Source organism: Haemaphysalis longicornis, unplaced genomic scaffold (assembly GCF_048455015.1).
Source record: "Haemaphysalis longicornis isolate Haplotype H1 unplaced genomic scaffold, Haemaphysalis longicornis Haplotype H1 scaffold_6, whole genome shotgun sequence".
In the NCBI taxonomy this organism is placed as follows: domain Eukaryota; kingdom Metazoa; phylum Arthropoda; class Arachnida; order Ixodida; family Ixodidae; genus Haemaphysalis; species Haemaphysalis longicornis.
This window is the reverse complement of record NW_027526407.1, coordinates 49,884,074-49,897,050: the sequence shown is the minus strand read 5'-3', so window position 1 is coordinate 49,897,050 and position 12,977 is coordinate 49,884,074. Positions and strand designations below refer to the sequence as shown.

At 48.3% G+C, this 12,977-nt stretch overlaps 2 protein-coding genes and 1 pseudogene across 2 annotated transcripts in view; all 3 read left to right on the top strand.

The window, feature by feature from the left end:
* The window catches only part of Prosap (SH3 and multiple ankyrin repeat domains prosap), a 192,231-nt gene that overhangs the window by 9,697 nt on the left and 169,557 nt on the right, over window positions 1-12,977 (top strand). Inside the window, exon 2 of the mRNA XM_077674251.1 lies at window positions 1,370-1,481. The gene's annotated coding sequence lies outside the window, so the exon portion shown is untranslated. The remainder of the gene's footprint in view (window positions 1-1,369; window positions 1,482-12,977) is intronic.
* LOC144143002 (cullin-1 pseudogene) lies at window positions 3,513-4,433 on the top strand (annotated as a pseudogene).
* On the top strand, window positions 4,459-5,847 carry LOC144143001 (cullin-1-like). The gene is made up of 2 exons (XM_077674827.1): window positions 4,459-4,929; window positions 5,530-5,847. Exons 1-2 carry the CDS (start codon window positions 4,459-4,461, stop codon window positions 5,845-5,847), a joined length of 789 nt encoding a protein of 262 aa, XP_077530953.1.

Below are 12,977 nucleotides of genomic sequence, written 5' to 3'. Positions count from 1 at the left end.
CGTAGTTTTTTATTTGAGCCTTCGTTTAAGTTCTTTCAGCACACTTAAATTCCGCCCCTCCACAGAAAAAAGAAGAACTCCCTACCGTGAAGGGTGTACATACATAAAACAAGCAGTCATTTCACCTTGGAACGAGGCTCATTAGTGAGAAGTTTGGGACGATGCTTGGATGTCGTTTTCTTTTTCGTTGTTCTCTCTCTGTCTTTCTCTATCTCCTCCCATCGTTCGTAGCTAATTTGCATGTTCAGTTTTTTCTTCACTGCGTTATTCCTCGGCCATTTGATGTTCTGCAGGAATGCAAATTGGGGTTCGAGAGACCGTCAGGTGGGGAGACTTTTGGAGAGAGAGGGCGCTGCTCCAAGTGCTGTTCAGTGCGCCTGGTTCACGCCTGGTTCATCGAATTTGATTTTTCCGATAGAAACGTCATTTTCTTTCCTCATGGTTTACAATTGTCCTAGACGTGTTCGGCTGTTGCTCAGTTTTAGTGCAAAGACAAGAGAAAACGCACGTCTTAGATTCGTTTTTTAAGTATAACCGATGTTTCTCTTCACGCGTATTACCGTTTCTGCAGCTCTGATAATTTACTAACAGTTAGTCAATTTCACTAATAAATTACCTAATACTCATTTTTACCTCGTGATTTAATCATTTTCGTTAACTAGTGGTGATTTCGTCACCTAGTTATTTCTTTATAAATTAAGTAATGTATTCTATTTATTCCTTAATAACTTGATCAATTATACAACCAGACCTACCGATCGATCGATTAAATTGAATTGATTAACTGACTGATCGACCTACTGACTGATCTGATTGCTTGCTAGATATTAATAATTAATTAATTAATTACTATTCTGACAAAAGAAGCATGAACATTAGTTGTGAACACAGATTTGAGGGCTGTAATAGCGGCTGTTCTAGATATTACGAGCCAGAAACCTCAAATGCTAAGCCAACGCCATTTTTTACTCTGTTGCCTACCTGTACTTGAGATAGTTCAGCCTTATGAGTGCCCATAGCTGTATAAGGTGCGCTACGTTATCTCTTCTCTTCCCTGTGCCCGTGTTGACTGATTTCTCCTTGAGTCCCTCACAAGGCAGGGAACCCGGAGCTGCCATTGGCGGTATTGTCGAACATGATATTGGAGCTTGATTGGGGCCATAGGGTCAGCATTGATTTCTTTTTTGGGGGGAGGGAGGAGAGATAGAGGGCGCTCCTGGGACGCCGCTTAATTCATGCCTTGACTATGAGGCTGTAGGAAGTTCGTGAATATGACTTTGTATGTGTTTCTTTGAGTACGAGTTCGTCTATCTTGTCTATTTCTTATAGAGTACTTGTGGGTGAGCGTGGCGTTCTTTCCCGGTTGCAGTGCACGGGACAGCGGGCGGTGAGTGTGTGGCCCACCGGCGAACACCGCCGGGACGGGAAGAACCGGCGACAAGTCCGCCCGGAGATGACGGCTCCTCACTGGGCGGACGATGGTAAGTCTTACGCTGCCGCATTTTCTAAACAGCGAAGCTGTTTAAAGGAGTACCAACACGAAATTTTCGTGTTACGTTTTTTGCGGTGCTATGGGTGCCTATTAGCTCACTAATCATAGAATGGCACATTAGACGGTCGATCGCAGCCTTGACAATCATTTACGGCGTCGTTTATTCGTGTCAGTTTCGGTTTCGATAAAACGAACGCCGAGCGGCCGCCATGACAGAAGGTAGCACCTGACGTCACCATTCTTGTCGCACCGCTGCCGGTCTGGACACGCACGCGAGCGAGCGCACGCGCTCGCCCAGAGCGGCCGAGGTCTTCGCCATCCCCGCGCGCCAGGGCAGCATGACGTCAGTCCCAAAACCATGACGTGTCCACACGGTGTAGCAGCGCGCGCCAACCGCAGCCAGCACGTCGGCGACGTCACGGGAGCCCCGACGTCGGCAGTTTGGGGCAAGTAGCTGGCCCGCTCTGGGCTTTCTCGTGCGGGCAGAGATTAAAATGGATATAAAATATGTTATACTGAACGGCCACTGCTGAAACTTGCAGGGAGATACCTCCTGATAAAAAGAAAACATTTTACATAGCTATCTCAGCTTTCGAATTTCGTGTCACTACACCTTTAAGCTTGAGCTGGGTCCGGTGGCGTCAGAAAAAAAAAAACATAAAAAAAACTCCTACGGCGCCAGGAGCTCGGCACAACCTTCGCGCAGCTGCGTAGGCGGAGCCAAGCCTCGCCTAGCTATGACGTCACTGCGCCGACTTGGCGACTTCGTTTCGCCGCGTCGGCGGCACACAGCACCTCGTGACTCCGCGCCGAGCACATCATTTGTACTCCTGGAAAACATGGTTTGGCTGAAGAAGTATGTAGTTCCCTAGGAAGAAGCGCAGCGTGAACGCTGTCGTGTCTCTGCTTGAGGACATATGAGACGAGGGAGCGAACGCAGCTTCTTCCGGTTTTGCTAGCTTTGCTAAGTTTTGTTAGGTTTTGCGATGTTCTTGCTAAGCTAGGCTAAGTGCTGAGGGGTGAGGCCAAGTTTAGCCGGATTTTACAAGGCCGTTCCGATCACTCCCCCAGATTGACAGTGAATCCCAGGGGGTACAAACAAGCTAGGTCGACCCCCAGCTCCGGTGTTTATCCAGCCTTACACCGTTAGTGAAGCTGCGCCAAGTTTTTGTTACACTTGGGCTTGGCGCTCGATCCCCAAGCACGTGGCTGGGGCGCCAGCCCTTTGTGTATTTGTCGTTAAACTATCGCTTTTAAAGCGTTTTTCTTGACAATCGCAAAAAAACTCACGCCCACGTCTATCTTGAAATTAAAACACATCTGGTATTAGTTGTATATTCATGCTGAGTGTCGAATATGCTTAATGTTCTCTTTTGCTGAACGATGTTGACAATTAAAGACTATGCTACGAGATTTCGTAGTTTGAGAGGAAACGTCTTTTCCTATATATACGTCTCGTTAAAAGGTTTTCTTTTTTCAACTTTTGGCGAGCGAGCTGAATCGATTGACAAACAGCCTGGTGTTTGTCAGGCAGACCAAAATTTTCGCGTTTAAGTTGTTCAAGAAAGACTGTCGTGTTTAAAAGAAGGTGGCGGAAGTGAAAAAGTGAACTCAACGCCACTTTATGGCGATTTATGAAATCGTCATATATCGTCATGACGGTGATGGCAAACAGATATATGTCAGAACATACGCCACCAGAGAATTTACCTGCACAGTTGTCGTTTATTTGACATCGAAAACAGGCCAAGGCGCCATTAATATAAAAAGAAGGTAAATGCAGTGGAATTTCCTTAATTAAAAAAAAACATCAACGCTATTCAAGAAGTGTGACGGGCACACAGCACAGGGCGGCACAAACATAAGTGCCTCAAACTTTTATAAAGATGCACCAAAGATAAAACGTCCATGTGAAAATTTCCTCAGTACCCAAATTGGAAACAACTGGGCTCACAAACCTAGCTGCACGAGGCCATGCTCAGTCACAGCTGAGACCGAAGACGAAGAAGAATTGAGTACGATGGCGCTGAACTATCCACCGATGGGTTGCCAGAAAATCAAGATGTTTGGTGCCGTTGACGTGAACAGTATGTGGGCCGCTATAGAAGCGGGGCTGAAGAAGGTATACCTGGAGAAGGACGGCATGTCGAGGGCCGAGTTTATGGAGCTCTACACACGCATTTTCGACTACGGCCACCCCATTCCGCTGGACTGCGCAGTGAAGCCTAAGACGAAGGGCCAGAAAATCCCGCCACCCGACCTTCCGTTGTACCGCGACCTGTACGAGCGAATCAGAGAGTTCCTTAAGGACTTTCTGGATAGCCTCCGTGAGGAGGGCATCGTTCTGATGGATGAAGCTTTTCTGACGTTCCACCAGCGGACCTGGGAGGAGTTCTCGAGCAGGATCCTCGACGCCGTCTGCTCCTACCTGAATCGCCACTGGGTTCCGCTAATGCGCGTAACGCCGGACTCGAACGCCGTAGAGATATACTGCCTAGCGCTGCTTTTGTGGAGGGACAACTTTCTCGCATCGTTAAAGAAGCAAGCGACTGGCGCCCTGCTGAGTCTAATAGAGCAGGAGCGCGTTGGCAGAGCCATCAACACGAGGCTCCTCAGCAGCGCCTTGCACTCCTTTCTGGAGCTTGGCGCAAACGAAAAGAGCATAAACGCTGAAGAGCCCCTTTGTGCGTTGTACAAGGAGATTTTCGAGGACGCCTTCCTCGCAGAGACGGAACGTTTCTACAGTCGCCTGAGCGCGGAATACTTGGAGCAGCGGCCCGTCACCAAGTATGTGACGGCGGCTCTGCGATGCATCGGCGAGGAAGACCATCGCGTGAGGTCGTACATGCACGAGTCAACACTGCAGCCGCTGCTCAAGATCTGCGATAATTGGGGACCACGCCGACCGCCTCTCGACGGAATTCCAGAAACTGCTGCGTAGAGAGAAGGACGTGGACCTTGGACGCATGTACATACTCGCGTCTCGCGTGCCCACTGCCCTCGCCCTGCTTCGAACTTTGTTCCAAGAACACGTCCAGAGGGAGGGCTTGCAAGCGATAGAACGTCTAGGCGAAGACGTCAAGGACCCTGCGCTCTACGTCACCACCCTGCTCCGCGTGCACCAGAAGTACAACGAACTGGTACGCAGTGCCTTCGCAAGGGATGAAGACTTCGTCAACGCCATGGGCAGTGCCTGTGAGAAATTCGTCAACAACAACGCAGCCACGAGGCCTCCCAACTCTTCTATGAGGTCTTCCGAGCTACTGGAACAATACTGCAACAGCCTTCTGCTTAAGGGATCTCCAAGCGCACGTGTGCCTGACCCTGAAGACGCGCTCAAGCAGGCAACAATTGTGTTTAGTTTTCTAGACGATAAGGATGCGTTTGAAATGTTCTACTCGCAGATGATGTCTGAACGACTGCTCCACAGGATGTCGGTCAGTAACGAGGCCGAGGAGAGCATGATTTTGAAATTACGGGAGGCATGTGGCTTCGAGTTTACTGCAAAGCTGCAGCGAATGTTTAAGGACATCATCCTGAGCAAAGGACTGAACCATCGATTTAGGCAGCATATGGCGGAGTCCGATGAATCCCTGAAATTAGATTTTTACATACTAGTTCTCGCGACCAATGCATGGTCTTTAGAAGCGTCGTCGGGGCTATCGCTGCCCCGCGAGCTTGCACCCTGCGTTCAACATTTCTTGGCGTTCTACAACGACAAGCACAGCAACCGTATTCTTACGTGGCTCTATAACAAGTCAACGGGAGAGCTGGCCGCTCACTTCTTCGACAGAGTTTACATGCTACAGGCATCCACTTATCAAATGGCCGTTCTCTTGAAATACAACAATGAGCTCTCGTTTACAATCAACGAGCTTCAAGAGGCCACCGGAATCGAGATTAACAATCTTCAGCAGGTTATTAGAACTCTAATTGGTTGTGGTCTTCTAACATGCGGGGAGGACGAAGAAAAGGAGGGCTTGTCTTTAGATAAGGGCGAATCACTTCCTCTTAATGCTGTCGTGAGTCTTTGCGAGGACTACGAGAGCCAGAAGGTGCGGATCAACATCAACGTGGACTTCAGGGGTGGGAAGCAGGAAGGTCAGTGCGCCAAGGACAAGACTGTTATGGAGGACAGGAAGTTGTACATTCAGGCCGCCATAATGCGAATCATGAAGGCGCGCAAGAAGCTCACTCTCGAAGAAATCGTCGCAGAGGTCTTGAAGCTGCTTTCGTCTAGGTTCAAGCCCGACGTGTCCATGGTTAAAAACTGCGTAGGCGCCCTCAAGGCAAAAGACTACCTCGAAACGGAAGAGGAAGACGGGCAACCGGTGGCGTACATTTATCCTGAGTGATCGGTCGATGATGACCCACTTGTGCACTTGGTTTGGAATTGAAGCTATGATTCAAATTGCGTGCAATTAACAAAAACTGGTTAGTTCACTTACCTGTTCGCTCCTTTGTTCCCCCGTTGTTCCCGCTTTCCCGAGCTATTCTGACCTTGCGCTTTAAAAGTTGCTTTAACGAATCGCTTCTTGAAGCAGATCAATTCTCGAACACGCTGATACCGTGAAAAAATGAAAGGGGAGGAGAGCGGAGAAATGTTGATGAGCGATTACATAAGTAAGCCCCGCTGTAAAAATCATGCCGCTTTCTGGCATAGCGTAGTAAGAACTAAATTTCAGGGCAGGAGAAACAAAAAGAAAAGAAAAATTGCACTGACGATTACTATACTCCCTAACGCAAAATTTGGGCGCAGCGCGAGCTGCAGTCATTTCGGTCACGATGCATATCTGCTGCATTGAGAAAGTGATCGCGTGATCAGCGAACGCACGCTTCTCTGCTGTTATCTCGCATCCCGTCGCCGCCGCCGGCCAGCGTGTTGTCGCAAATCGTGTTTGAACCTCCAGCGCAGACGTCACGTGGTTTGGATTAGCGGCGAGCGGCACAGCGCCTGGGGAAAGTGTGAGGTGGAGGACGCTGCTTGGCGGCTACGCACGAAACAAGATGTGAGGGGGAGGCAGTGAGAGAGATGACGCCATAGCTGCGCGTGCCGCCCTCTTACTCATCCTTCGCCAGACGCTGCTCTCCGTTTTCTTTCTGCCGTCACTGCTGCGTTCGCTCACTCGGTTCCGCGGGAATAAACAGACGCCGCCCCCGCAAAACCCAGGTAAAGGATGCACAAAAAAAAAGTTAACTTAGAGCGGCGCGGTATTGCTGGTGTACAGCAATTCCTAGTTTTGGGGATGAGGCGAAAACATGCTGACATACTAACCTTGAAGTGTACCTTGTCAGCCCACCAAGCCAAAGAAATAAATAATGCAACAAGGGTTAAAGAAGCCATGAAGGCAAAATACTTCCTTCCCTTATACAGAACTATCCTTTGGTAACTCACTCGGCGCTATTGTCGCCACGAAAGACGTTGTTTTAACCGAAAAAATGGGGAAGAAATGTTGAAAGACTTCACATTTTGAGCCACGCCGACGACGTATGGGCAGGACTAGTGTAATACCTGTGCTACACGGCAACTTTCAATCGAAAGTTGAACGCTCACCTGGAAATGCACCTTATGTATTTGCAACGGGGGCACTCGATAGAACACTGTTTCGAAGGCCTTCGGAAGGCCTTCGAAACGACCGTGTAGCACAGGTATAATATTGGGCGGCACTGAAAACGCATTTTTAGGTGTGTCATTAACTCTGCGTTAGTATTCAAGTGATGCGATCGAACGGGAGTAGAGACCCCACTACAAACGCCAGTTATCTTTCTTACCGGTGACTTTTAAAGCGAAAGCTTTTTTAATGGAACCGTCGACGTCCTGTAAAAAACGAATGCACTTCCCCATAAACGGGATTGTCGACCGGAAAACTCACACGAAAAAAATACAGGCCCCAGAGCCTTCATATTTTGATATGACAGCTTAAATTTCTCCTGAAATAATGTCTTCCCAGAAATGCAATTGTGTTGAGAGGTGAAGCCGACTTTCAGAGTATCGATGTTAGCTTGGCTTTTGTAACCTGGCTTTTCTATATATCCTTTTCTGCAGTCAAGCATGGCCATATACGGGGGGTGAGGGGTTAGGATTTGAAAGAACGGCTCTATTTCTTGTGTTGTCAAAAGTATCTGGAAACAAATTATATGACAATTACCCGCTAAGAAGTCTCTACATGCTTGAAGCCGGGCTTTCATTGTATCAAAACGGTCACTTGAAAATGGCGAAGAAGGAAAGGTACCAGATAAGACTTAACAAAGTGTACTGTTGGGCGAGTTGGTAGTTCATTGTAAAAGATGCTACAGAGCAAAAATAAAAAAAAAACAATAAAAACACGTGTCGTCTCGTCGTATTTCTGTGTCCGTGTTTTTTTTTTTTCGCGCTGTAGCATCTTGTACCAGATAAGATAATACACGCATTGATGATGAAGGAGGAGTACAATAGTATACCTTTATGTGTCGATATACATTTAGATCGTTCGTAGATGCGTTTACGTAGTGCGCGAAAAAATCGTCGCTTTGGTGCTCTCCTCAACTTTTTTGTGGAAGGGGCGGTAGATTTTGCTCGGCAGCCGCCAATAGAACAAACAAGATTCTGCGACGTCATAGAGACAAACTTAATAAGGGTAGCGTGCTGGGCATGTTGGTACTCCATAACTAAATATAATAATTGCGCAAAAAAGTGGAGACACGGCGTTTAACCCCTCTTCATTCTTACGCATGCGCGATCGTCCTTTGTGAAGTTTATGAGGTTGACACATTGGCACAATAAAATGTAGTTAGAAGTTTGCGCCGTGTTTGTCCGTCTTCACTTCGTCCGTGTCTCCCCTATTTTTTGCGCAATTATTTTATTTAGTCACAGAGACGCCGCCATGAACATTTCTAGGGAGTCGCGACTGCTTCGTCTGTTTTCTTTATTATCTCCGTTACTTCTTCGAAGTTCGTGGTAGAATCGGTACCGCAGTTTTGTGGCAGAGCAGCCTTTGTAGCGAACCAAACTTGCATTTCACCTTCGTGGCCCCGTTAAGTGTAGGAATCGAGTGATTTCGATCGGGGAACAAACTCGGTGTAATTCGGACAACTACAGGTGGACCACCCGGGTAACAGAGCGGCAAGAGAGAGACGGGATAGACGTACGAGAAGGCAAATAAACTTGATGAAGAATTGAAATAAATTTCAGGTGCCAAGATTGAAGTCAGAAATGGCTGTATAGTGTCGTTTGGAAGTATGTGTGAGAAGCTGTCTTCGTGCAGTCGAGAGTTCGAAGAACCTTTATTAAAGGGGCCATAAAGACGAGAAATCGACTCCACCGGATGTTTTCCGGCACCCCACAGGATCTGTTCTCGTCTGCTATCGCGGAAGTCTCGGAAGTCTTCACTTCAGCAGGTCGGTGGTGACGGTGCGTGCCTGGGGATCGCCGAAGCGCGCCTTTGGGATGGCGAAATGGATATCGATGCGGCACGCAGTGTTGTGTTCCGCGCCCGTCTGCGGAACTAGCAGCGGCAGAGGCGGCCGGCGGCAGCGCAGCGCCTAATTGACCCACATGGCGGCGACGGCGGCGGACAACAAACGGCAACGCGCAGCGCGTGATGCAGTCGACTAATCAACCAAGGCCGTGCAGTGCTCCTGATGCCTTTCTCCCGGCGCGTGGCATACTATCACCCCGTAGATAAGTAAGCTCCCGCTCGGTGTCACCCCAGTGCAACCACAGTGTCGCCCCTGTTCTTGTTGATTCACGCAAGAGATGGTTAGCAATGAGTCTGACCGAGCTCACCGATCGCCTGGCGGGGAAAACTGCGATGAGGATGCGACGTACAGTCTTTATCTTATCAAGGCGGTGTTTGGGATATTGCGGCCACCCACTCATGCGGTGCGGTTCGGTAACAGTAGAGTGATTCTGTCCGTATTCGAGCTGTTTGCGCCGGTTCGCTTCCGTTGGGGGGCACGCGTGAGCATGCGCTCGCGCTGCGAACTCGTGATCGGACGGTGCAGCTTCTATCTACGCAGTACCCTGCTAGGAACGATAGTGGTTCTGTCGGCTGGCGGTACATCCGCCGGCCCAGATGGGCAATGCACCGTAACGAATGCGTAGGCGCAATTGCGCGTTTACGGACCATTTGACCCTGGCGAGGACGCCGTGCTTCTGAGAACGGGCACCATGCAAACACAAGTTGTATAGCAAAACTTGTTTACGACACTGAGCATTGTTGTTGGTCTTTTGGGGGGGGGGGGACAAAATGGGGGTGGGAGAGTGAGGACCAGCTGGCAAATGTTAAGGATAAAAAAGGAGCTCTTATAAACATTTCCAGCTTCTTTGTCCTGGAGCAGCCGTTGTGTCGTTGGGCTGGACTAGCCCAGACTTAATTGGTGCATTCGACGGGATTACCTATTGCGCATGCGCAGTACAGTCTAGAATGGGCCTTGATGTTATCAAGGCTCAAAGAATGAATAGTTTTATAGCTGGCAACAGGAGACCAGAAAAACGGCACGCGCCTTCTCGACCAACCGTTACACGAAGGTTCCTTGACCTCGTAAAAGGAATGGGTGGTTTCTTGCCCTTGTGCAACGGCGAATCCGAATGGAGGTTTACGCAACACTGTGGAGTTTCAACCTAAGCTGTGAGGCACGCCGTAGTGGAGTGCTGTAATAATGATAGTGATAAGCTGCATCAACGTGTTAGTGCCAACTGCAAGACAAAGGCCTCGCCCATTCCTCTCCAGCCACTCCTGTCTTGCAGTGCCTTGGTCTATTTTTCTGAGAAGCAGCATACCTCTACAACAGAAGCGGATTTTCGTGGCGATGTCAGCAGAAAACTATCATCATTAAGAAGGCAGGCGCATACCTACCCAGGGAGACTGGCCATACCGTAAAGATTACGGCTGCGTAAGCTACTCAAAAAGTACCCAACAGCATAGAAATCACCTAGTGACGTCACTACGCTTTCATATATAAAACATGAGACCGGTATAGCACCTCCTTCAGTTCATTCCAGGCTACCTTGGGTAGACCACGGAAAGCAAAGACGCCAGAATAACAGCCACAAGAAGAAGAACAACATAAAGCAGTCGGGAATGTTGTGCAGTAGCAGAAAGTGTTGTTAAGTACATTTCACTTGTCTCTGGTCTCACAGTTTGTAGACCCACGTGTGAGAATCCAAGGGACGTCGCATGAATATTGGTAATCGTTGTGGGTGTCGTTTACAGCTTCGCAGTCCAACCACCTTCACAGCGTGGATTGAAGACACATTTTTTCCTTCTAAATTTATGGTTTCATCTCTCGATCTAGTTAATGGTCTTCATCTATTTCTTGTTCCGTCTCCCGGTGCCCACTCGGTTTCGGTTATTATCGGCATAATTGTTACTCACCATTTCACGTACGGACGCCGGTGGATGCGATGCTATTTTCGCTACACCAGATTTGTAAACTAAAAATTACTGGAACACTGCCAAGTTTGTTGAGGGCAAATCACTGTGGCTCAACCGGCAAGTCACTAAACCTGAGTCAAACCAAAAACCGCCGAACATGCTAGTACGAAGTGGTTGATGACCAGCACACTAGAACTGAGGGACGTATTAGGTCCTTGGAACTCTTCCAAACGTGTCGCTCGTGCAACGAAAGCCTTATTGGCATACCTAAAAGACACAAGTCTCGATCAGACATTGTAATTAGTTAAAATCATATGTATTCCTCTTCATCATTATAATTATTATCGTCATCGCATTCATCTGGCGTAGCAAGCCAGGCATCTTAGCTGGGCTGACATCGCCAGTTTTCATTATAGTCTGTTCTCTCTCTCTCTCACATACCTCGATGGCTTAGACATCTCAAACACACCTCAAGTGCTTGGAATATTAACCATGGAAGAGGCGCTTGGAGCCCAATATTCTCGCATTTCTTTTCTCCTGGCGTATTGTTCCTTCATCCACAACGATACCCACGTGCCTATAAAGACCGATTTATACTCTATAATTCCGACTTCGTTCTCCCTTAGTTCTCAAACTAAGTTCTCAAAAAATGTCTGACGATTACTAAACTCCCCAGTTCAAAATTTATGCGCTGCACGAACTGCAGCCTTCTCGGTCACGGCGCATAGCTGCTGCGTAGCAGAAAGTGATCGCGTGATGAGCGAACGCACGGCGGCGCGCGCTACTCTACCGCTATCTCGCAGCGCGTCGCCGCCGCCGAGCATGCTGTTGTAAATTGTGTTTGAACCTCCCGCGAAAATGTAAGCGATGGTAATCCTCTGCGTCGGCGGCGCGCACTGCGTCTCAGGAAGCGAACGCATCATCGTCGAGCGCACGACGGGGGCGCTGCCATGGCGTCATATCACAGCCCGTCGCCGCCACCCAGCATGTCTCACTGCCTCCCCCTCACCCTTTCGCCATGCATCGCCGCCGAGGATAGTCTCGTGCGAGCTCAGCATGCCGCCCTCCCATCACTTTCGCCGCACTTTCCTCCGCCATTTTCTTTGTTTTCATTAGCTGGGTTGCGACGCCGATGTCAAATCGCAGTAGTAGTGGCTGCCAAAGGGCTGCGCACTGAAATGTTTACAGACTCATGTGGAAATGAATGTTTCCAAAAAATAAACAAATTAATGCCGAGAAAACAGAAAGGCGCGACAAAGCCCCCAATACGTCCACAGCCATACCCTCATAAAAAAAAAAAGGTTGTGGCATTCACTAACGAAACACTAACAAGTTACTTGTGCAGTATACACAAGGTACTTAGTAGCTAGAGGTAGTAAGTGCAGCACTAGTTAGGGTTACTAACTGAAGCAGGCTGCAAGCACCACTACCTCCACTTGTGCAGCCCTGGAGATAACACCGTTCTGAGCTACATGCGTTTACTAACCGGTCATGCATAACCTAGTCATAAGCACGACTCTAATGTAGTGTATACTACTTCCTACACCCATTTAATTTCCTAACCATGCAGTTGCTAGTGGCAGAGCCTACGTACCGTACCGCGTAGTCAGGTTCGTAAGAAGTCAGTAAATACGGCAGTTGCTACCCTTTTGCGACATTTTTATTAAGAGTGTATAGTTAAAGGGTGCATGGAGACAGAATACAAGTTTGGTTAATCAGAAAAAAATTCCCGCGTCTACATGAAGTGAATCATGACGAGTGGGCGAAGCACTGGGGATCGTTCTTACCGTAAATCACCCGTGGCATTGCCCACTCGCGCACGTAAATGAGTGACAACGCGTGTGTACAGTATATAAAATTCCAATGCAATATGATATATAAAATTCCTGATATATAAAATAAACAGTATATAAAATTCCAATGCAATCTCATACAATTCAATTTAATCCAATCCAATCCAAAATAACCCAACCCAATCCAATCCAATGCTCTTCGCGTATGCGCAACACTGTATACACGGTCGCTAAGGGACAAGCCACGGACAAAGCGAAGTCCAAAGGCGCTTCGCCCCTAAAAGACTGCTTGTCCCGACGATAAAAATGATAGCAATTTTATCGCGACCTTCAATT

Bases quoted from the DNA above. Each gene is read 5' to 3' on its own strand.
- LOC144143001 (XM_077674827.1), top strand. From the start codon at position 4,459: ATGTACATACTCGCGTCTCGCGTGCCCACTGCCCTCGCCCTGCTTCGA. The intron at 4,930-5,529 runs GTCAGTAACGAG...AGTCTTTGCGAG, and splicing joins GACTGCTCCACAGGATGTCG to GACTACGAGAGCCAGAAGGT.